The 26,358-nt window shown below is 39.1% G+C and overlaps 1 protein-coding gene across 1 annotated transcript in view; it reads left to right on the top strand.

Annotated features, from left to right (window-relative positions):
• Nucleotides 1–26,358, top strand: part of LOC150091122 (protein Mo25-like) — a 170,681-nt gene that overhangs the window by 141,027 nt on the left and 3,296 nt on the right. Inside the window, exon 7 of the mRNA XM_090382046.1 lies at nt 1,841–1,984. Within this exon, the coding sequence (XP_090238172.1) occupies nt 1,841–1,984 (144 nt within the window). The remainder of the gene's footprint in view (nt 1–1,840; nt 1,985–26,358) is intronic.

The following is a 26,358-nucleotide window of genomic DNA, read 5'->3' as shown; positions in this document are numbered from 1 at the left end:
CAGCCTGCCTTCCCTGGGAAGAGAATGGGCCCTTATGACTAAGTAGCTGGAGGAACAACAGAACAACCCAACACTACCCTATGAGGCACCTCCGTAGCCAGATGCGAAGGAGCAGCAGTGCGTAGCACATGCTTCTTGATTAGACTGGGGTTCAAGCCCGTCACCACCAAATACGGAGGATGCGGAAAGGTCAAGGAATGACCACCGCATATCCCGGAGCAATATGGCCTTAGTTGCTAGTGCTCCTAAAAACCAATAAACAAACAACAAACAACTACCCTATGCAGACCAGCTAAAACTCACACTATCTTTGACAATACAATACAGGGTTTATTTGTGACACAGTTTACAAATGCAGATTTGGATCCCCTGTGCCTCTTGCCAATCAACACTAGACACTACACCCAACCCAGGGTTGTGCAGCACCCTATGGATGGTTGTCATATAGATGGATGTTCCTGACCATGTTCCTGGACCTTTTCTGCAAACTTCATGCCTTGGGCATAAACTGCCCTCTTTATAGTTTTCTGAACAAACATGTTCTGCAAGTTTGTGAAGCCATACAGAAATTTGGGGATCGGAGGGTATCACCTATGGTATTCCATCTTTGAGTAATATCTACCAAAGTGGATATTTGGAAGGTTTAGACTAGTCACAGTTAATGCATTCAACCATCATCACACATTGAAAGTTAGTAAATTCCAATCCATGAGTCATACTGGCTTATAATGTACTGCTGCTGCAATCAGCCCGTGTGATTTATATTAGTATGTCATAGCTCAGATATTCATGGGTAGAGAGACTTATTACACAGCACCCAGTATTTTAGGAAGGAAATCTCTGTACTTTTGGTCATATAGTACAGGGTGATTCAAAAATAATTGAACACTTTCAAAAATGAATTACTCATATTGAGCATCTGTAAGATTATGGAAATAACTGTAATAGTGCCTTTACAAATTGGTTTTTGACTACATTTTCATATATAACCTAGTTACTGAGTAATAAATTTTTGAAAGTGTTCAATTTGTTTTGATTGCTCTGTATATTAAATAGTTGTATCTCACACTATTTTGCAAATTGACAACAAAGTTTTCAAGAGGCAGAGGAATTTACAAGGTAGTAAATATATGAACATATATTTTACTATGAACATATATTTAAAAAATCACATGATCACTAAATTAGAGCTTAATTAAACTTAATAATTTGCTCTAATTATTATTATTAGCCGTGTGGTGCAAAGAAGCCTGAGGCTTATACTGCACCAGCCAAAAAAAATTTCTGAGTTACCCTGAGAGAGAGAGAGAGAGAGAGAGAGAGAGAGAGAGTGAGAGTCAGCCAGTAAGAGAAGTAGAAGGGAATCACCAAGAACGAGAAGAATAATGATATCCAGCTCAGGACCCTGGGTGTGCCAAGCCCATACTCGCCAGATGTGAGCTCCTGGGACGAATTAAATTACTTTATGGAACTTTATTATAATAATACATCTATGAATGTTTAAAGACTGCTAAAATTATGGGATCTGTTAAACCTTATGTAGTGTATACCAATGTTTATCTATAGATTTTTCTTGTGTACCTTTGAATGAGAGAGCCCATAAAGACTATTCTGACTGTTTGTGATACATGCTATCCCTGTATTCTTGAAGTAATAAGTACTCCACAAAAAATAATTCTCATATATTGAACTAAAATTTTTCATTTCATAAAAACATTGTTTTATTTTATTTATATAACAACAATGTACCCTACTGTGTTACTTATAGGCTTGGTTGCATTTGGAATGATTGTTTTGAAAGATTAAAGAGGTTTAACTTTTTTTTTTATTGTACTTTTAGCTTCTTGGAGAACTGTTGCTGGATCGTCATAATTTTTCTATTATGACAAGGTATATTAGTAGTGCAGATAATTTAAAACTGATGATGATTATGCTAAAAGAAAGAAGTCGTAATATACAGTTTGAAGCCTTCCATGTATTTAAAGTAAGTTTTCTTCCTTTTTTCATTTTAATCAGATTTATTTCCCAGAGCAAACAATACAAAAACAAAAGCAACATTTTTAATATAATTTTTCCTATTTGAATTCCTTAACTGTTAACAAATATTGAAAAGTAGATTTTAATTATCATAAAGCATCATTTTCTACACAGATAAAAAAAAAAAAAAAAAAAAACAGTGCAAACAGAGTTTACTTAAAAGACATAAATTATATTGTATATATAAATTATATTATATTATATAAATTATATTATATTGTGAATCCCTTCAGCTCATGGGGTTTTATTGATGATGATATGCGGGAATTTTGCTATCAGGGATAAGGAAGTGATTATCCCATTGTATAAGACCACAGTGGTCAGGCCTCATCTTGAGTGCTGCATACAGGTCTGGAGGCCTCGTTTTAGGAAGGATGTGGAGATTCTGGAATAGGTACAGAGAAGTGCAGCAAGATTGGACTCAGGGGAGGTCCCCACGGACTGGAGATATGAAAATGTATCCCCAATTTACAACGGGGGATTGAAGGGTGACACAAGTTAGTTAACTTGTTAACTACAGACCAGTTAGTTTAACTTCTGTACCGGGTAAAATGATGGAGTCACTGGTTAAAGATGCATTTCAGGATCATCTAGACAAGACTGCAGCAATAATTCAGACACAGCATGGGTTTGTTAAGGAAAAGTCTTGTCTGACAAATTTGATAGGATATTATGATGTGGTTACAAAGGAACTGGATGCAAAAAATAATTTTGATATCATATATTTGGATTTCAGGAAAGCTTTTGACGCTGTTGCACATGGAAGACTATTGTACAAATTGGAGCAGAATGGTATTAAGGGTAAGTTGCTACAATGGATAAAAGGATGGTTGAGTGGGAGAAAACAGTGGGTGGTAATTCCCACAGGGTTCGGTCCTCTGTTGTTTTGTATATTTATCAGTGATATTGATGAAGGTATATCAGGCTTAGTGTCAAAGTTTGCAGATGATACAAAGGTTGGCAGTGTGCTACTGCAACAGGATCTAGATAATTTGGGCAGATGGGCTAAGAAGTGGCAACTTGAAGTTTAACCTTGACAAATGCAAAGTACTGCATATGGGTAGAAGTAACCCCAGAGAAACGTACCAACTGTGTGGTACTACACTTAAGGTGGTAGCAAATGAAAAAGACCTGGGAGTAATTGTGCAGTCAGATATGAAGTTTTCTGAGCAATGCAGACAGGCTGCCAGGGCTGGTCATGGGGTTTTGTCAATGATATATAGGAATTTTGCTAGCAGGGAAAAGGAGGTGATTGTCCCTCTGTATAAGGCAATGGTCAGGCCAAGCCTTGAGTACTGTGTACAGGTCTCGAGGCCTCATTTTAGGAAGGATGTAGATTTGCTTGAGTGTGTACAGAGAATGGCAACAAGATTGGTGAGGGGAATGAAGGGATCCTCTTACCAAGAGAGGTTTAAGTTCTGCAAATTGCAGTGGCTGGACACTAGGCACCTGTGCGGTGATCTGATTGAGGTGTATAAGGCCTTGAATGGGTTGAGCATGCTGAATTCTGATGGGATCTATCCACTTGTTCAGATTACGAACCTAAGGGGGCATAAATTCAAATTAAGAAAAGACAGATGTAGAATAGATGTGCAGAAATTTGCCTTTAGCCAGCAGGTGGTTAATTGCTGGAACAAGCTTCCATCTGTCGTTGCGGAAGTTGATAGATTAAATAAATTTAAGGAGGAACTGGACAGGCATTTGGAGGGAATGATGTGATTTTTTTTTTTTTTGGCTGATGCTGCATAAGCTCATACACTTGCTTTCTTGCATCAGATGCTACTACTACTAATACTATTGGTGAGCAGAACAAAGTGGCGCTCTTACCAAGAAAGGCTTCAGTTCTCAAAATTGCAGCATCTGGAAATTGTGGCCTTTGTACACAAAACTGAGGCCTTTGTACACCAAACTGAGGCTGCATAACAAACAATTGGGAGAAATACCACTTTGTAGATGAGAGACAAAGCTTTATGCTTCTAACTCCAGTCCGCTCTGTTGGCCACATACTTTTGGGCTTTCGTGGACAAGTACTTCAGATGAGAGTGGAAGGTAAGGCTGGTGTTGTTGTAGATTCCCAGGTATTTGACTTCTGTATAGAGACAGATGGGGATGTTATTTAACTTTGTTGTTGGAGGCCTGCGTATCGTATTTGTAGTTTTATCTTGAGAAGAATCGATTTTGTTTTCTCACCAGAAATGGAGGGGTTGTGGAGTGCTGCCCAGTTATGGAGCTTTTCCAGAGCTGTATTTGCTTTTGTTTCAGTGCCGCTATTGTGTCAGCTTGAACCACCAGGACTAGATCATCAGCGAAGGCCAAGGGTCTGGCTCCACTCAGGTCCATTGCCAGGAACTCATCCAGAACAATGGACTAGAGGAATGGTTCAGGGGCAGAGCCCTGAGGGCAGCCCCCTGTGAATGCATCTGGAGATGATTTGGTATTTGTTTACAATTTGTACTTTTCTATTGCTGATATAGCATTTTAGACTATTGTATAGGTTCTTGGATGTGTTTGCCTGCCGAAGGCACCAGCAAAGCCCACTATGATGGCTTTGAGGTTGTCTGCATAGTCTGGGTAATTAAATTGTGTATTACATCTTTGGTGCTGGAGCCTGTCTTGAATCCAAACCGACATGGTGAGGTGAGTTGATGATCGGTATAGTAGGTGGAGAGGCAATACAGCAGAAGTCATTCTCGAATCTCTGCCAAAACGGAGAGCAGAGCAATTCTTCGGTAGGAGGCAGGGAGTTGGGGTGGTTATTCTGGATTTTTTAGGAGAGAGGCAATCAAGGAGACAGGGAAAGTTCCTTCAGCAAGACACCTGTTGAGGAGCCTCAAGAACGTGATGGGATAGCCTTCGGTGAATTTCTTGAGTATGCCGACTTCGAGTAAGTCAGCACCTGGCGTTTTGCCATCTTTCATTTTAGCCAGAGCCATGTTCATCTCTACCATGGTGAAGGGCGGTTCTGTAGCCTCTGGCTGATAAGCTTGATTACTGTCGATGATTTGCTGTTGCTCTGGTGATATCGCTGAAACTTCAGTAGGGTAAATGAATCAAGGATATTGTTTATTGAGTCAGACCAGGTAAAGGTTGAAGAGCCATCTGGTTTGAGAGTTGTACTAAGAACCTCACCTCTAGGCAGCCTGTTGGTGATGATGCGGAACACGATTCCCAAGGCTCTTCATTGCCAGTAGTGGAGACCAGGGTGTGCCATGACGCCTTCTTACACTTACGAATTTCTTGGTGTACATGTTTCTAACCACCCAATATGCCTCCTGGGCAGCTTCAACCTCATGCGGGGGAAGACAGGCATATACATGTTGGTAAGTTTTCCTCGCTCAATGTACCCCTTTCTTAAGTCCCGAAGGTCTGTATTCCACCAGGGGTATAGCGGTATGGCCTCCTATGTGGAATGGATAGATCACAGGTGCTTTTGATGATCGCAATAATATTGCATACACAGTGATCCATGCGAGAGTGAAGCCGGTAGAGGAACATCATCCAGTAGCCCTCTGGACAGTTCCATATGGAAGCGTTGCCATTCCACCTTTTTGGTGTTATAATGCACAATGTCCTTCGGGATCAATGCGGCATATTCCATGGAGCAGACAAGGAAGAATATTATTGCTCTTTGGTCTGAAGTGGTCCAGGACTTCTGGACTGTCCAGCCAGAAAGTTTGTTGGCTAAGTCAGGTGTAGCCATTCTGATATCAATTTCACTCTTCCAGAGTGGGCCGCTGTAGGTGGGTAAATGTCCTGCGCTGTTTAAGATTTGCAAGCCTTATGTGAGGATAAGGTCCTCAAGTTTTGAGCTATTTCCTAGGGCATTCCTATCTGGCACTTGACTGTGCCAGAGTGGTGAGCGACAGTTTGAGTCCATACCTATAGACAGTAAGCTTGATATGCCTATGGGTATCCTTAACACACCATTAGGTTGTTTAGGTGCCGCGTCGGACATATATGGCTGACACCCTCTCTGTTTCAGTTGGAACTGTGTTGCACTGACGATTGATGGAAATTTACATTATTTTTGAAAAGCATGGCCCATGGTGATACATGTGAGGAAATTTTCATGCGGCTACGAGAAAAAATAAGCAAGTAGCTGCTGATCATTTCAAAATTCTTTATTATAAGAATTTTACAATTACAAACTTATGTAATTTGTGGTGTTGACCAAAACACTCTAAACACATTAAAGGCTGGCAATTACAGTCTGGGCAATAAGATGATGAATCTGCTGCAGAGCTTCAGTACTTTGAATTTTCTTTTTGGTATATCTGATAGGAATAATAAATCTTATTCTGTTACAATAAGATTTATGACTTCTTCATCAAAAAATAATGAAAATGTCTGAAAATGAATTGGGCAAAATTAAGAGCTTAAGCCTTAGGCTGCGAAAGAATTGTACAAGTGTGCAAAAGCAGCATATTACTATGCAGCAATTCTAAAAAGCAGCACCACTTTAGTTATATCTCATATTAGAATACCTTCACAACGAGTTGCCATGAAGAAGTGCCAAATAGCCCTTAAACGGTGCTGTCTGAGTGGTGGTATCTGCCGAGAATAAGTAACAATAGTCTTCTCCATTGGTGAAGCATTACTTATTCGAAATAGTGCAATATCATGGCAAGTCGTTGTGTAGCTATTCACAATATGAGATATAACCAAAACGGTGCCATTTTTAGCTCTTTTTTTTTTTTTTGCTACATTCTAATATGCTGCTTTTGCATAAACTTGTATGTTGTAATAAATGATTAATAAATTTAAAAATTGTAGTGCATATATTAGCATTTTGTTGCATATTTTAGTACATATTTGCATGCATATTTGAGCTGTTTTTAGTGCATATAATTCAATGTGTAGTTATAAGTATATACATTGATATGTTATGATCACTTCCACCTAGTCGTTCTTTTATATGGATATTCTTAATGCATGATGAGTCACTGCTGATAATCAGATCAACAGTATTGCTTTCTCTTGTTTCTTCATTAACATACAATTATAGAAAATAATCATCCAGTAAATTTCTGCTGTTGTGTGAGTGACCAACCAACAGGGTGTAGTCAGTTATCTGGAAGGTTAAAGTTCCCCATTATAGGACATTGAGTTACTGGCCCACTATTTGTTTATATAATTATTCATTATACTCATCACAATCCTTAAGCCTCTGATGCACTACTAATTTAATTTTTGTTTTCTGAGTGCTTATGTAATGCCAAACTGACTACATTGCACTGGCCACCTCTGGCAACTGGATACACTGCTTTGATTATAATCTAAGGCAGTGTCCATGATACGGAGGGAGTCAACAAATCATGTCACAGACTGTTACTTCTTTATGGTGCCTCCTATTAGAAAAGGGATGACAGTGAAGAAAAAGTGCACAGTGATGTACCCAAATATACCATCTGTAATTCATCCTGTGCCTCACGGTGAAGTACTACCTGAACTAAGTATTCCTGAACCATCCGACCGTTTTTCTGTATACTCTGAGATCACAGAAAGGGAGCTTAATGACCTTATCAGGGATCTCGAACTGCCGAAGAATAAGGCAGAGCTTTTGGCCCTGAGGCTACACCATGGAATCTTCTAGATCATTCTGTGAAAGTGACATTTCATACTCAAAATAAAGACTGTGATAAATTCTATCAAACAGAAGGTGAATTCATTGTTTGTAAGGATTTAATGATCTAATGTTAGCATGAGGCATGTTCCTGAAGAATGGTGACTATAGACACTTCTAAGGTTAGCCTTAAGGCTGTGTTATTAAACAATGAAAATATGCTGCCTTCAATACCTCTTGCATATGCCTTCCACAAAAAGGAAACATACGCAAACATGGAGAATATCCTCTTAGGTGTACACAATCAGAAGTATGAGTGGCAGATATGTTGTGATTTAAAGGTAATCGCCATTTTATTAGGACTACAAAAGGTTTATAGTAAGTATTGTTGCTTTCTCTGCAAGTGGGATAGTCGTGCCAAGGATATGCACTATGAGAAGAGGAGTTGGCCTCAATGAAAATCACTAACACCTGGAGTGAAGAACTTCGCATTTGAACCTCTGGTAGATCCAGATAAAGTTTTGCTTCCACCACTCGACATCAAACTGGGGCTTGTGAAAAATTTCGTGAAGGCTTTGGAAGTAAATAGTCTTGCATTCACATACTTTCAAGAGAAATTCCCAAGATTTAGTACTAGATAGTCAAAGTATTTGCGTTTGTATGGTGGTCTCCAGGGCCTCTCAGCTGCTGATGTAACTGAGAAGGCATAGTGCCAGGGCCCTCAAGTGTGTGTATGTGTAGGTGTGTTTAGTGTATTGTAGGGTTCTGTTGAATGCTGGCATTTCACGGCCAGGGGAATGGAAAACACTTGATTCCCTGCCGCCTGGCTCCCATCCCAAGCCTTGCAGAGGCAGCCAGGGTTCCACCACCAGGAAAAGACTCTTACAGGGGCTATCAAGCAAGCCTGGGGGTTCCAGGCAAGGAAAGAAAGTGGGATATACAGAAGGAATAGTGGGGAAAATGGATCAGAAGGAAAGTTGATAGCAAGCAAGGGATGAAAGTAAAGGCATACCCTGAAAATGAAGAGTCAAGAATAATAGGTTATAGAATTTAGATTCATCAGTAGAATCTGTCACTGCCCATTAAAACAAACATAACAAAACTAATCAAAGTACAGCTCGATCAATTAATAAGTTTACTCCATAACTTAATTAGCATTTAGATGTATTCAAACTCTGAACTGTAAATGAGTTACCACCTAGTAACTAATTTAACACAAGTTACCTATCATTATACAAAATACAACTGTCAACCTGACATTCACAAAACCTGGATGATTATCACCTTAAACTTATTTAAAACATAATTTGTGGTTATACAAATGCACAACTGTCAACCAGACAGTTTTAACCAAGTCTCAATCAAAACTTCAAAAACAGTTACTCAGGCCAACAGTTTGTTGGCAGAAGATTAAGTACGGAGAAGGGCAACAAGATTGGTGAGGGGAATGAAGGAATCCTCTTACCAAGAGAGGCTTAAGTTCTGCAAATTGGTGCTGGAGACTATAGGCACCTGCGAGGTGATCTGATTGAGGTGTATAAGGCATTGAATGGGTTGAGCATGCTGAATTCTGATGGGATTCTTCCACTTGTTCAGATTACGAACCTAAGGGGGCATAAATTCAAATTGAGGAAAGGCAGCTGTAGAATAGATATGCAGAAATTTGCCTTTAGCCAGTGGGTGGTTAATTGCTGGAACATACTTCCATCTGTCATTGTGGAAGTTGATAGGTTAAATAAATTTAAGTTAAATAACTACTACTACTACTTTTAACATGTTGACTGCTGCATCAGCCATGTATGTCAGACACTGTTTGGTTTTTCAGGTGACACATCAGACATATTGCCGACACCCTCTGTTTCAGCTGGTGCTGCGTCTGCTATATAACACTGATGATTATTGGAAATTTTACATTATTTTTGAAAAGCCTGGCCTCTGGTGATACCTGTGATGAAATTTGCATCATGCTATGAGAAAAAAGGCTCCTTAGCCAAGTGGTCACAAGCGGGAGTGCAGTAGCATACACTCCTTGAGTAGACCGGGTTCAAGCCCCTGGCTGCTAAATACAGTCAATCTGCCAACCCACACTGGACCAGCATGGCAGATTATGATCTATTTTCCTCAACATGAATTTTTGAGGAGGCTTCCATCCTGCAGTGGGTTGATAATGGATGCAGTTTACCTTTTTTTTTTTTTTTTTTTTTTCATGAGAAAAAATAAGCGAGTATTATACGAATTTCACAATTAAAAAATGATGTAGATTTATGGTGTTGTCCAAAACACTCTAAACACATGTAAAGGCTGACGAATACAATCTGGGTAATAAGTAGAAACTGTTTTCCCCTTTCTGCTAGCAACTGATCTTCCTTCAGAATCTTTCAGTTTTGCATAACAAAAAATGCATATTCTTCTTACTTTCTTGTTGTTTGTGTTGAATTTTGTAGTTAGTATGAGTATTGCCACACTATGGCATTTCACGTTTCTTTTTCCATTTTATAGTTAGTAAATCTATGACTATCTCCTCCCGAAAACTTATCTTTATATTTTTTCACTTGGCACTCTTGTACGCCTCGTACAAGGCCAGGCCAGTCCAACACTGTAATGCCAGCATTTCTGAGGTATGATTGCACCTTAAGGGAGAAAAACGAGGGAAAACATTGGTGTGTGTTTTAAGCCTTGTGAGACAAGAAGATAAACTTATCATTAAATATACAGTGGCAGACAAATAAACTGCATCACTTGTGAATTTTACAAATATGTTTTGTGCTGCATTGTGGGTTGCAGAAATGTTCGAAATACATTTGTTAGATGGGATATATATATCTCATGAATGAAATCCAGTAAAAAAGACTCCACCTGATATACCAAATTGCCATAAATATCTTCCTAAAAGGTAAAATGTGTAATGAATGGAAATATGAGAAATCGTACAAATGACAATCGTGACAACCAAACATACGTTTTATTGCATTTATGTGTACAAACTGAAATGACAATTTAACATACTATTGTGTATTGTAAATCAGCAAAATAAGTCCTCAATATTTTATTTCTCCTCAAGCTGCAAGTACAGCCTTGCAACAATCTGGCATAGAGTTAATCAACTTCTGGATATACGGTTGCCCAATTTCGTGGTACCACCTTACAATGCTCTCCTGCAGCTGAATCTTACTTGTTGGCTTCTTCTGGGCTGCAATATCTCAATTCCCTGTTGCTCATTCAGTTTACAATTGAACTAGAGGTTGATAATATCCTTCCTTTTTTTGGATGTGTTAGTCCAACACGTGGATTCGCGTTTAGTAACTTCCGTTTTTAGGAAGCCAATGTGCGCAGGCCAATTTACCTATTATGGCTCTGTGCATGCCCCTGGTCATTTACATAGCACTGCGCACACATTATTCTCCCGCGCTTGGATGCACTCCAGTTCGACTGGTGACAGGCAATTGGAGATTTCAAAAATTAGGGCGGAGTTTTCAAATTGCGGCTATCCACTTCATGTTCTAGATAGATGTGAGCTTCAGGCTCACGAATTTGTTACGAAACCTAACCCGCCTCCTGCCAATCAATTTATCTCTACCACCTACATCCCCTGTTATCCGGGCATATCGGAACGTCTTGTTAGGATTTTGCGTCTCCATCATATACAACGCGTGCAACTTCCCGGGAGGAAATTACAATCCATTATTTTTAAGGTGAAAACACCTGTTCCTCCTTTCCTATGGAGTGGTTCCCTATACCATATTACGTGTCCGGGTGTTATGTAGGTGAGTCTGGTAGAAGATTGAAAGATTGGATTTCTGAACATGAGGTGGCTCTGCGAACAGCTAATTTTGAACGCTCTGCAGTCGTCGAACATTATTGGGTTGAGCAGCACAATCTTGATCCCCAACAGGATATTGAAATCGTTGACTATTCATGTGATTACCACCAGCTCTCATGGCTTGAAGCACTACACATAGCCACCAATAATAGTACTATGAATTGGACAAGGGGTGTACATTTACACCCTATTATAGAATGTACTGTATTGCAGTGTGATGAGCGCTGGCGATCATCACGTGTACGTAATTCTGCTTTACCGACACCAGACTCGTGATACGTGATCATGCCCAGCTGACTTTTGCTATTGTAACCATTAATATATACTGAAGTACACCAGTCACAGACTAGCTGATGAAGAGGCACTTTGCTTTGAAAGTTACTATATATTTTAATGCTTTTGTTATATATATTTTTACTCTTTTATCTTATTGTATTTTAACACTTTTATTTTATTTCCGTTTTATCTTATGTATATATTATATTTTTATTTTAATGAATTTATTTTAACCAGTTAGTCTGTCGTTGCAAGAAACTTTGATGATACTGTCTAAGTATGTTTGTTGTTATTTGGTTTTTAATAGCATTAGCAACTAAGGCCATATTGCTCCGGGATATGCGGTGGTCATTCCCTGACCTTTCCGAATCCTCCGTATTTGGTGGTGACGGGCTCGAACCCCGGTCTAATCAAGAAGCGTGTGCTATTCACTGCTGCTCCTTCCCACCTTGTCTAACTAGAGTCCACTGATGTTTAGGCCCATTGGGAGGCCGAAAATCTGTCTGTATATTTTTTCTTGAAAGAGAATGTAATTAGCATTTACTAATAGTTTTGTTAGTTCGAAGATTCTGTCTTTGGGGAGTCTGGTGTTATTAATTTTTATGTTATCATCGTTTAAGTAGGCCCAGACTATGTCTAAGGCGTAAGGTATATTTACGTTAGTGTATAGTGAAGTCACATCCAGTGAATATAAGGAGGATATGAAGTTATATCCAGTGAATATAAGGAGGATATGAAGTTATATCCAGTGAATATAAGGAAGATATGAAGTTATATTCACTGGATACGACTTCACTATACACTAACGTAAATATACCTTACGCCTTAGACATAGTCTGGGCCTACTTAAACGATGATAACATAAAAATTAATAACACCAGACTCCCCAAAGACAGAATCTTCGAACTAACAAAACTATTAGTAAATGCTAATTACATTCTCTTTCAAGAAAAAATATACAGACAGATTTTCGGCCTCCCAATGGGCCTAAACATCAGTGGACTCATTGCTGAACTATACTTAGACAAATTAGGAAAGATCCATCTTTATCCATTTATACCACAGATCACATATTACGGAAGATATCTGGATGACATCCTAATTATCACAGATCATTTGACCATAAACAATATTCTACAGGATTTTAATAACATCCATCAGAGATTAAAAATGGAATTAGAAATTGAAGCAGAAACCCACTCCATAAATTTCCTTAATTTTACCATACACAGATTAGACCAAAAACTAAATTTCAGCATATTTAGATAAGGGATGCTTTTGCATTTCCACAGTTATCATCCCCAACCATACAAAAAATCGGTCATGCTGAATCAATTTCTTAATGCCTTTAAATATTCTTCCACCCAGATTTCTCTAACGACAGAAATAAATGAATTAACTAGAAGATTCTCAAATAGGGGTTACCCGCTAACCTATATAAACAAAGTTAAAACATTAGCCCATGAAAAAATAAATAACAACAACCTCGCAACAAACATTGCACAAAAATCCGACAAGACCAAAATACATTTCATCACCATTCCATATGTCGAGTACCTGTACAATAAATTTAACCAAATATGCAAGGGAACCGACGTGAAAATCATAGCAAAACCCATGAACAAATGATACACATTCTTCAGAAATCGACCTTCAAACGCCACATTCCAATCACAGCATGACCTGGTATACAGTATCCCTGGTAGTGGCACAGCTTCGAGCAAAACAACACGAAGCTTCTGTGCGGGCAGGTCGTTCAAATGCATCGGAACTTTCATTCCACACAATAAATGAACAACATTCATTCGGCTGTAATGAAACAAAAATTATATATATTCAACACAACTACCACAATCTACTTATTGCGGAAACCTTAAGAGATGAAACTACATGAAACTTCAATCAATATCCGTAGACCATTCCTATTGTCCGACGATTGGTCACTTATACGCATGCGTGAAGAACAAACACTACAACATAAGACAAAAGTTTCGGATTAATTGTGAGTTGCTCTATTCCTGTGAACATGGTGCCTCAAAAAGTTCTAGTCCAACTTAAGAAATGTAGAGAATAATCCCCCCATATTCACTAAACTTTTTAGACCCCTAAATTTAATTCTAATGTCAAGCTACAAGACCGAAGAAAATAATCGGTCCATATTTATTAAGCGGTTTAGACGTTCAAAATTTAATTTTATATCAATCCACGTAATGTTTTCCTTGCTGCCAGAGGTATGGTGTTTGAAGATAGAAGTCTTGAGCACTCAATATTGAGACTAAGGGGTCTGAACACTATGGTTCTGACAGTGGGGAAGATGTCCCACTTGTTTTGTAAAATTGATATCGCCTTCCCAAAGAATTATTAGCGCATTGGACTAGGAGACTTGGTTGGAAAAGAAGCTTCTTATATCTAAAATAAAGGTAATCCCTGTTGTTTCATAATATAATAAAATATAGGAATTATCGAACACTTAATAGCTCTCTATTATCAAAGTATCAATTAGTGGCAGATAAAGAGAACTTTCTTGCCCTAACTCATTATGCTGATCAGCTATTTAAAAGGAGAACATTTATTTTGAGTAATAGTTAGATATTTAGTCTAATAGCTTAAATTCTTCTATATGGAAGAAGTTTCTTGCCATCATGGATTTGCTGAGTTTAATTACTTTGTGAATTGTTGTAACTTTTATGGTAATTACTGTAACTTAGTTGATAATCAAATGAAATCGTGAGATAGCAATTTTCGTCCTTGGCTATGTACTATTTTTTCATGGCTGGCGTGTATATATATACATAAGACTGTTAATTGTTATCTATAAATTAGCTGGTGGCTTTACTATCAAGATCAGATTATATACTTGTAAGATCCAATGTTGTGCCTTATGGTTCAGAAACAAAAATATATTGATTCGTGCTTGTTTCACTAAGTTACTGCTGGTTTGTCTTTCAAGGACTGTTTGAGTGATATTGTTCCATCAGCTTTTAATTCATGGTTTTATAATGGACTGTGACTAATTGAACTTTATTCCCCTTGCAGAGTCTTCAGTGTGTGACTTCTTTACATTGCCTAGTTTGGTTTGGAGTTTTGGTTTGAGACTTGAACAGAGTTGCACTTTGACCTGTCATTGACGTTAATAGAAAGTGACTGTATACTATCTAAAATAAGAACTGATGTTTAGTTTAGTTGTACTACCAATTGCTTGTACTGATTGGTGATAAATTTAACTAAGACCTTTTTAAAGATGTGAAGTCTGCCGCTGCATTTGCAGTGAGTGCTACTATAGCTATTTTAATGTTTTATTAAGGTCATTATAAGACATATCTCTGACACTGCAATAGCAGGGTGTATGATCATAACCTGACACCTGTCTGAGTTGATATCTTAGTTATTTAACTACCTGATGTATATATTTTGCCATAATGGTCAATGACTTTTTTGTTTTCCTCCGATCATCTCTTCTCATTACTAATTAAATTGTATATACTTTCACTTTGACTATAGCATATGCCTTACATCTGTAAGGCATATGCCAAAGCCTGTGGTATGTGAGAATGTAGATGTGTGTGTATGATTCTGTTGAATGTTGAGTGCCGGCACCTGGTGACTTTGCGGTCAGGGGAACACCTGGTTCCCCATCTCTTGCCAAGTGGAGGAGCGCCAGGGACTGTACACCAGACTCTTATTGTAACTTTCAGGGATTACCTGAAATAAGGTCTTGAATGGGTTGAGCAGGTTCAGTTCTGATGGGATTCTTCCTCTTGCTCAGATTACGGACCCAAGGGGACATAAATTCAAATTGAGGAAAGGCAGAAATTTGCCCTTAGCCAGCGGATTGTTGATTGCTGGAACATGCTTCTATCTGTGGTTGTGGAAGTTGATAACTTAAATAAATTCAAGAAGGACTGGACAAACAGGGAACAGATGTGTGAAATGGTTTTTTTTTTTTTTTTTTGGCTGATGCTACATAAGCTTGCTTTCTTGCATCATATGCCTCTACTAATGTTAATGCTAAAACCCCGAGGGTGCTTTTGAGAACTGAAACAGGAATAAGTGGGAGAAGTAGGTGAAAAAGAGAGGGGAAGGGAAAAAGGGCATAGAGAGAGAGTTGAGGAGAAGGAAAAGACTTCCCAGGAAAATGAAAATTAGATGTTTAGGAAAGGTAACAGAAAAGAGGATGACCAGCACACTAACCCAGTTAAACAAACCTGGTATTCATAACAAAACTTAGGTTATGGATAAAAAAAAGTTTGTTAAACCCTAAATAACATGCAATAGAAAATTCTTTTCTATGTCATAACATTTAAAATATTAGCTAAAGAAAAGCACCATAATGACTAGCTTTGGCATATGCCTTACAGATGAAACCACAGTGTATAGGGGGAACCATGGAGACCACCTGAAAAGCAAAAATACTTTGAATACCACCATCAGAGTAATTTGCGCCCATTGCCTGCTATTTAATAAGGGCGCAAAATTCTTCCCAGAAGGATCAGTTAGTCCTTCTGAGAGGGTTTTTGTGAGCTTAGTAAATCAATATGATTTAAAAGGCTGAGGTACCCCCTGTAACTCAGGAAAACATGAATATTGATGTAAAGGAAGTAGATGATTCAGCATCGGAACTCTTTGCCAGGAAAGAAATGGATACAGGACATCCAACTTTCTCAAAAAAGTTAAATCCAAGATTGAAAAAAACTAAACCCTCAGCACTTTGAAAGCCAACTGATGGATCCACAAAGTCGAAATAATAGCCAAATTCATAATTTGCCTTGGACTCCAACATAATGTTGATGATGTCAAGGCCCTTCTCCATAGACACGAGCCAGCATGTCTTTGTTTTCAGGAGATGTACCTAAAGGCAGATGACGTAATGTCAGCATAATATGTAAAGACAACTGGGGTTGGACCTGCTAATGGTGGAGTTGCCATCCTACTGGACAACCGTACCCTTATGCAAATAATCCCTTTTACAACCACCAAAAAGGTAGTTGCTATTTACCACATGGGTTCAACATCTCCCAGAAAGACCTTGATGATTTCATTACACAACTGCCTGCTCATATTCTTTTATTAGGAGATCTTAATGGATTCTGGGCTAATGCAGACACTGACATGAGGGACTGTAAAATAGAGTGCATGCTCAGAAATAACAAGCCTGTCAAAGCAAGCTATTAGTATTTGTAATATTAGTATTAGTAGTGGCAAATGATGCAAGAAAGCAAGCTTATACAGCATCAGCAAAAAAAACCCTTCCCATTTCACCTAAACATTCCCTCCAAAAGTTTTAGTTCTTCCTTGAATTTAAGCTATCAGCTTCCACAACTACAGATGGAAGTTTGTTCCAGCAATCAACCACTCGCTGGCTAGAGGCAAATTTCCTCAAATTATTCTGCAACCGTCTTTCCTCAATTTGAATTTATGTCCCCTCAAGTATGTAATCTGAGCAAGAGAAGAATCCCATTAAGCATTGAGCTTGCTCAAACCAGTCAAAGCCTTAATAAACACCTCAATCAGATCACCTTGCAGTTGCCAATTCTCCAGATGCTGCAATTTGCAGAACTGAAGCCTTTCTTGGTAACAGCACCCCTTTATTCTCCTCACCAATCTCATTGCCCTTCTCTGTACTCTTTCCAGCAGTTCTACATCCTTCCTAAAATGAGGCCTCCAGACCCATATGCAGTACTCAAGATGTGGTCTGACCATTGTAAAATGAAATAATCACCTCCTTATGCCTGCTAACAAAATTCCTGTACATCATTGTCAAAACCTCGTGTGCTGTCCTGGCAGCCTCTCTGCACTGTTCAGAGAATTTCATATCTGAGTGCACAATAACCCCCCCCCCAGGTCTTTTTCATATTTCTGGACCCTGAGTGTAGCCATGCACTGGTACATTAATATGGGATTACTCCTACCCTTGTGCAGTATTTTGCATTTGTCAATGTTAAATCTCATTTGCATTTTCAGCCCAGCTACCTAATTTTTATAGATCTTGTTGCAGTTGTATACCATCATTGCTGTCCTTAACCACTCTACAAAGCCAATCTTTGTATCATCTTCAGACTTAGACCGGGGACAAATATTCTTGTGTCATTTCTGTTTAGGTGTGTTAACAAGCACAGACCACTCTGAAAAATTTTTTTTTACCCCATGAGCCTTGCACAGTCCCTCTGAATTGATTGGCAAGGCACTCGTCATATATTCCCTCTTATTGTGTCTGGGCAGAATTGCAGACACTTTCGAATTTAATCCTAATTTGTGACTTTTTCTTAACATTGGCCTGTACTTGTTAAGTGTATCATTGAGGAGGCTTCCATCCTGCAGTGGGTTGATAATGGCTGCTGCAGTTTACCTTTTACATTTTTGTTAAATACGTCCTCAGATATATCTTGATATCATTAGTACCAACTATACAACAATATCACCTTTTATGACCTTAAAAGATGATAGTTGCTCTATAATGTCAACTTTTGTCTCTGACAGACATTACCTGGTTCTCCACATATCCTTTTTGCAAGTTATATTTCCTCTTTCTCTAACAGTAAAGTCACTGTTAGACATCAATGCCATAGCTTGCACTTGAACATCACGCAACACAGCAGCAACCCCCAAGGCAGAATGTGCTGGCCCTAAAGGAACTAGTTGTTGTTCACGACTCTATCATCAAGGAAACGGGGAACATATTTTGCAAAAAGGATAGATGGAACAGGACCAGGGTATGTCTGCCAGGGACAAAGGTTGATGACATTGTAGAGCAGATATCATCTTTTAAGGGCACAAAGGTGATATTGTTGTACATGTTGGCACTAATGATATTAAGAGTAGGAGACCGGCAGAATTACTTAACAAATACAGGTCAGTGTTGAAAAAAAGCTGAGAGTTAGGGTTGAATTTGAAAGTGTCTGCAATTCTTCCCAGACACGATAGGAGGGATTAAGACTGGTTCTATAGGGATGGGATACACTTAAATAGAAACGGTGCAAGAATTTTTGATGATGCCATTGCGGCTGGTTCAGAAATCTGCTACGTTGGGGAGGATATACTGATTAATAGATTTACAGTAGCCACTGTCAGAGGTGAAAGTGATTATTTCACTACTTGTATTGGAATGAGCAGCAACCTGGAAAACAAGGTGCAGGGAATTCCAGAGACTGCTGGGTTTCATTGTGGAACAAGTAAATACATAGACTGTGTTAGGTAGCTAAGAATAGGAACAGGTGCATGTATACTTGCATGTACACCAATGCTAGGAGTTGGTTAATAAATTTGATGAATTTGAGGAGTTGGTCAAAACATTAAAGGCAGATATTGTTGGGATATCCGAGACGTGGTGTCACACAGATATAAGGAATGCAGAACTGGAATTTGGGTAGTACAATGTGTACAGGAAGGATAGACGGGATAGGAAGGGAGGAGGTGTTATACTATTAGTTAAGGAATACATAAAATCCAAGGAAGTACAACCAGTCGACATGGCTGGACAGTGCAGTGTCGAATCAGTTTGGTGTTTCATAAGCACTGTGAAAGCAAAATTGAGAATAGGAATGTGTTATAGGCCTAATGACTCTGATGAATAAAATAAACAACTGTACAGAGAAATAGTGGGCCAGTAAATCAGTGTCCTATAATGGGGGATTTTAATTTCTCATTTTAATTTGATTGGAATTTGAGGGTTAGTGACTCACACACTAGCAAGGCTTTTGTGGTTTTATAGGATGATCGTTTTCTACAGCAGCATATTCGGGAGGCAACTAGAGGGAGTAATACTCTTGCTCTGATTATCAGTAGTGATTCTTCATGCATTAAGAATCTGCAGATAAAGGAACCACTAGGTGACAGTGATCACAGTGTGCTGAAGTGGGATTTAATCAAAGTGGTAACTACCATCAGGTGTAAAGGGAAGGGTTTTTGCTTTTGTAAAGGTGACTACGATAGTCTGAGACAGTTTAAATTCCATATGGTGGGACTAACCGATTATGTATCCAACAGCAAATTCAAAATGGGAAGCATTCAAAGAATTAATCTTGGAAGCTACTAGGCTTTTCATACCAACTAAGAAACAAGCTGAGATGGGGGAAACCACCGGTGCCGTCGGACGATCAACACACTTTTCCAAATAGGAAATATTGTTGAAGGTTTAAGCCTAAATGGATGTCAGATGAACTAATGAGACATATGGCAGAGAAGAAAAATGCATGGGATACATATAAATTAACAGGTGACACGGAAGTCTATGATAGATACAAGCTGGTCTGTAACCAAGTCACAAAGGAGGTTAGGCAGGCAAAGGCAGATTACGAGAAATCTTTGGCAAATGATACAAAGATAAACAGCAAAGAGTTCTTTACTTATGAAGGAAGGGGATGAGTCAGATTGGTCCACTTAATATCAATGGTTCAACTGTTGATGATCCTGCCCAGGTAGCTAACAAACTAAATTGAGTATTTTGCATCTACATTCACACATGATGCGTTATTCAGGGAGGGGAATGTCATAGGTGAATTAAGCTCTGGCAGTGAGCTAGCTGATTTTGTATTAATTGAGAGCAAAGTGGAGGAGAAATTGTTCAGGATAAACATAAGAAGGGCACCTGGGTTGGATGGGATATATCCAGTTATATTAAAGGAGGCATCAAAGGCATCATGATCTAGTGCAGTAGAGATTGATAAAGTGAGCGCCTTGATAGTATTGCCATGAGTAGCAACTAGAGGTATTTACAAATAGGGCACATACCCAATAACTGTACCAGTTAGATGTGACAACTGTATTAAAAACAGGAAGATATGAGATTATTGTATTAATTGCTGTATTTCCATTCTTTAACTGAATTACATTGTTAATTATTATTTTTGGAATTTCATTATTTTTTCCTCTGAGACAGGTCAAGATCACCAAACTCTTGGGCTCCTATTTCCTATTAGGTTATTTGTTACTAAAAAGATGCTCTATAGTAGCAGTAGTTTAAACCGAACACTGGAAATATTTTAAGTAATGTAAAGAAATATGAAATAAAAAAATAATTACTGAACTGTTGCCCACTCTGACTCCTTGCTCCACAATTTCCAGGACTGCATTATATGTCTAAAACAACAAGAGTTTTAGTTAGGGGTGGAAGATACAGGTCTGTGTCCCACGGTTTTGAAAGGTACATCACCTGTATATAATGACCACGCTACTCTTAATATGCCGTAAAATTGTTTGTCAAAAGGAACATATAACATTATTTATATAGAGAACTACAGCGTTAGATGCCGATATAATTTATTCTTATTAAGCTTTGTTTGGTTTTGGTGCAAAAGTATTAATTAGGAAGGGAGATGAACTTCGTTTGTGTTTGCTTATGTTGAATGTGTGTGTAGGCGCCTCCGTAGCCAGGTGGGAAGGAGCAGCAGTGCGTAGCACACGCTTCTTGATTAGACCGGGGTTCGAGCCCATCACCACCAAATACGGAGGATGTGGAAAGGTCAGGGAATGACCACCGCATATCCCGAAGCAATATGGCCTTAGTTGCTAATGCTCCTAAAAAAAAAAAACCAAAATAAAATAAAATGTTGAATGTAAACAACACATTATGGCATAAATTAGAATATCATTCCTTAATTCACTGGATTTTCGTTGTGAAATTTTTAACAGTACTGCACAATAAACTGTAAAGAAAGTGTGAAAGTGGTTACTGTGATGAAGTGATATAATCTATGAAGAAACTTGCAGAAACCAAAAATTATGGGACCATGACCATTTTACATCACTCTTATTGATATTACCTGTGTATATATGAAGCTTCGATTACTTCGCTGAGTAGTTCCTTATTGCATATTGATATACTGGATTCTAAATTGGTTTCTCAAACAGTAATTGCTCATTTGGATGGATGTGTGCGATTGCTTTAAGAAATTGATAGTTTGAAAGGTTTGTTTTTCAAGTACATGCTGTTTTATATTTTAATGTAAGTATAATATAGTATTATTTTTTAGAAATATGCCGAAAAAAAGATATGCTGTCATCAGTTATCTTCTAAACTAAAACTTGGAAATAATAAATTATCTTATTCATTTCATACAAAATTATCTAATTATTTCAGCGAGAGAGAGAGGAATCACCAAGAAAGAGAAGAATGATGATTTCCAGCTCAGCACCCTGGGTGTGCCAAGTCCATACTCACCGATGGGAGCCCATGGGGATAATTTTAATAGCAATTGTAACTTGCTCTTTTCTCATCTTAAAGCCTTGTGCAGGTATTTCTCTTTTGGTGGCTAGGCTTTTTCTTGGTAATGCTTTCCATAATAAGCTCGTGGCATCAATATTATAAACGTTTTGTTTCTCGTAATTTGCTATAACTGAAGCAAACTTACAAGGACACCGCTGCCGATTCATCTGGAGAAAGTTTCTCACATTGAATATCTAGTTCACGTGTACAGTGTCTCAGTTTAGAGTTTTTCAGCTAATCTGTGCTTGCCTTAAAATCTTCATTACCTCTTAATTTTCGATTAAATTCCAATTCTTTTTCACACAACATTGGGCCAGACACTGGTTCACCTAAGCTTTGCTTCTGAAGGAACCACAAATAAAGTGCACTCTCTAAAGCAGCATTTTCAGGTTTTGACATTGTCTTTTTCCTATTATTATTAAATTACAGTTGCTCAGAGCGAAACGGATACAAAAATATAGATTGTGACAAGTTTAATAATCGTAAATATACATATATTAGATTAGATACATACAAATAAAAGCTTTCGGTTGTTTAGTCAACCTTCTTCAGTTAAACTGACAGTTAGAATGGAGCATGAGGGCATATGTACTGCCAATCTTGTACATGAAGTGTGTGATTAATTGTTGGATGTTGAAGCCTGCGGCTGTGATGTATGTAGCCGTGGCCAGCGTTTGTCAATGGACAGGATTGCTGTTTCGGTGATAGGGTGGACTTGACAACCACTGTTCCTGTTCACTGAGGTATTGGAGCATTTGATGTTTAGCGACTCCAACCAGGTATGTTACCGATAATAGCGGGACTTATCCACAATCACGACATCGCGATGTGGGTGGCCCAAACGTGTTTGGCAATAGCTGAGTGCTCCACATTTGCTAAGCAGATTGCTCTTTTGTGTTCGGAAAGGCGTTTTTCGAGCCGTCTCCCAGTTTCCCCCAATGTAGCAGCTAGTGCAGTCACGGCAAGAGATGCGGTAGACCAATCCGCTTTGTAGTAGGGTGGGGACAGGTGTTTTTACCTTAGAGATGATGAGGGATCGTAATTTTCTGCCTGGGAGTTGTACGCATTTTTATCCCATATGATTTTAAGATTCTACAAACCTGTTGTGATAGGTTTGGGTAGTATAGGATAAAGGCGCTCGTGGCTGAGTCATCACCTTGGATGTTTCTGTTGGTCGCTACGTGGTTGCATGTCTGTAGGTCACACCTGTCAAGGGTATTGAAGAGATAGCCACACCTCATAAAATCCACCTTGACTTTAGTGATTTCGGTGCACCTCTCATTTACAGAGCTAGAGTGTGTCCAGGCATGAGTTAGCAAGGTTCGTGCAGTGGCAAGAAGATGGCTACGTGCGTGTGCTGACCGGAAGTTGGTAAATTGGCCAGCACACATAGGTTTACGATGGACAGTTGTCTCCAAGCACGTGCCCTCGCGCCGGACAAGGGTGTCTAAGTATGGTATGGTGTTGTCCGACTCTATCTCGATCGTGAATTTTATGGAAGGTCACAGAGAATTGAGGTGGTCTAAGATTCGGTCACCTGAATTTCTAGGGATAACTACGAACACATCGTCCACATAGCGACACCAAAAGGCAATGGGATCTGATACGTTTGTAAATGCACGACCCTCTAATTCCTCCATTGTGATGTTTGCCGTGACTGAACTAACCGGGGAGCCCATGGCTGTGCCGTTTACTTGTTGGTAAATGGAGTCGTTAAACATGATTGCACCACCTGTTAAGCACAGCCTGAGGGCAGTGGAGATATCGTCTGGTGTTAATTTATCTAAGAGTTGCTTTGCACGTGTGATGGCCAGTTCTACTGGGATGGAGGTAAAAAGTGAAACTACATCAAATGATGCCATAACTTGATCTTGTGAGATGGATATGGTACGGATCCTTTCTGTGAACTCACTACTGTTGGAGACGGTGTTGGTGGTCTTGCCTACTAGGAAAGAAAGTAGCCTCGAGACAAACTTAGCTAATTCGTAATTAGTGCCTTCTTTGTGAACTTTCGGTAGTCCGTAAAATTGTGGAATCTGGCAGCCGGAGGAACGGAGGTGATTATGTGTTGATTCTGGTATTTTCTTCTGTTCGAGGATGTTCACTTTCGACTCCCATCATTCCAAAGCTTTGATGGGAGGAACGGTTAAGGGCTGGTAAACAGCCCTTAACCATTATGTTGTAATGAACTGCACAGATTACGAGACAAAAGCCTTGCTGCTCTTGCAGGACACTTCTGTTTACCAGCCCTTAACCGTACTTCCCATCAAAGCCTTGGAACGATGGGAGTCGAAAGTGAACATCCTCGTCAACAGTTGGCTCGAACAGAAGAAAATAACAGAATCAACACGTAATCACCTCCGTGCCTCCGGCTGCCAGATTCCTCAATTTTATGGACTACCGAAAGTTCACAAAGAAGGCACACCACTAAGACCCATTGTATCCTGTTGTGGCTCACTGAGTTACGAATTAGCTAAGTTTGTCTTGAGGCTCTTTTCTTCCCTAGTAGGCAAGACCACCAACACCATCTCCAACAGTAGTGAGTTCATAGAAAGGATCCGTACCATATCCATCTCACAAGATCAAGTTATGGCATCATTTGATGTAGTTTCACTTTTTACCTCCATCCCAGTAGAACTTGCTATCACATGTGCAAAGCAACTCTTAGATAATGACGAAACCCTTGGCAGCAGAACCAAACTAACACCAGAAGATATCTCCACCGCCCTCAGACTGTGCTTAACAGATGGTGCAATCATGTTTAACGACTCCATTTACCAACAAGTACACGGCAAACATCACGATGGAGGAATTAGAGGGTCGTGCATTTACAAACATACCAGATCCCATTGCCTTTTGGTGTCGCTATGTGGACGATGTGTTCGTAGTTATCCCGAGAAATTCAGGTGACCGAATCTTAGACCACCTCAATTCTCTGTCACCTTTCATAAAATTCACGATAGAGCTAGAGTCGGACAACACCATACCATACTTAGACATCCTTGTCCGGCGCAAGAGCACGTGCTTGAAGACAACTGTCCATCGCAAACCTATGTGTGCTGGCCAATTTACCAACTTCCGGTCAGCACACGCACATGGCCATCTTCTTGCCACTGCACGAACCTTGCTAACTCGTGCCTGGACACACTAGCTCTGTAAATGAGAGGCACACCGAAATCACTAAAGTCAAGGCGGATCTTACGAGGTGTGGCTATCTCTTCAATACCCTTGACAGGTGTGACCTACAGACACGGAACCACGTAGCGACCAACAGAAACATCCAAGGTGATGACTCAGCCACGAGCGGCTTTATCCCATACTACCCAAACCTATCACAACAGGTTTGTAGAATCTTAAAATCACATGGGATAAAAATGCATACAACTCCCAGGCAGAAAATTACGATCCCTCATCATCTCTAAGGTAAAAACACCTGTCCCCACCCTACTACAAAGCGGATTGGTCTACCGCATCTCTTGCCGTGACTGCACTAGCTGCTACATAGGGGAAACTGGGAGACGTCTCGAAAAACGCCTTTCCGAACACAAAAGAGCAATACGCTTAGCAGATGTGGAGCACTCAGCTATTGCCGAACACGTTTGGGCCACCCACCACGACATTGACCCACACCACGATGTCATGATTGTGGATAAGTCCCGCCATTATTGGCGATGCGCCTGGTTGGAGTCGTTAAACATCAAATGCTTCAATACCTCAGTGAACAGGAACAGTGGTTGTCAAGTCCACCCTATCACCGAAACAGCAATCCTGTCCATTGACAAACGCTGGCCACGTCTACATACATCACAGCCACAGGCTCAACATCCAACAATTAATCACACACTTCACATACAAGATTGGCAGTACACGCCCTCATGCTCCATTCTAACTGTCAGTTTAACTGAAGAAGGTTGACTAAACAACCAAAAGCTTTTATTTGTATGTATCTAATCTAATATATGTATATTTCCTATTATTAAACTTGTCACAATCTATATTTTTGTATCCGTTTCGCTCTGAGCAACTGTAATTTAATAATAATAATGAATCCAGAGCGCACAGGCCTGTTTAATTATGTCTTTTTCCTGCTAGATCCTCCTTCACTATCCATAATTGACACTGACACAAATTCTGTTATAGCATTGGAATTTTTCTTGATGTCATAAATTGTTGAAGTCCCTACATTAAACTCTTTTTTGAGAGATTTCCTAAATTTTCATCTTTTCTAATTCTATTAATAATTTTCATTTTTTTGTTGCAATCTTAAAACTAAGCGTTTTGATTTAGTTCATATTTTACTGTAAAAAAATTAAAAAAAATTAATTTCAGTTTTGGGCTGATATTATTCTTACTGAATCTGGAGCTAAACTATCTGAAATCCATTCATGGTTTCTGAGAAAACCCAGTAGTCACATTTCTGATGGTCACATAGAATTCTAGAGATCACAACCATAAAACAAA

This window comes from Mastigoproctus giganteus, chromosome 1 (assembly GCF_048544385.1).
Source record: "Mastigoproctus giganteus isolate SK-2022 chromosome 1, ASM4854438v1, whole genome shotgun sequence".
Taxonomy (NCBI): Eukaryota; Metazoa; Arthropoda; class Arachnida; order Uropygi; family Thelyphonidae; genus Mastigoproctus; species Mastigoproctus giganteus.
Note: the sequence above shows the minus strand (reverse complement) of the source record. Positions and strands in the feature narration are given on the sequence as shown.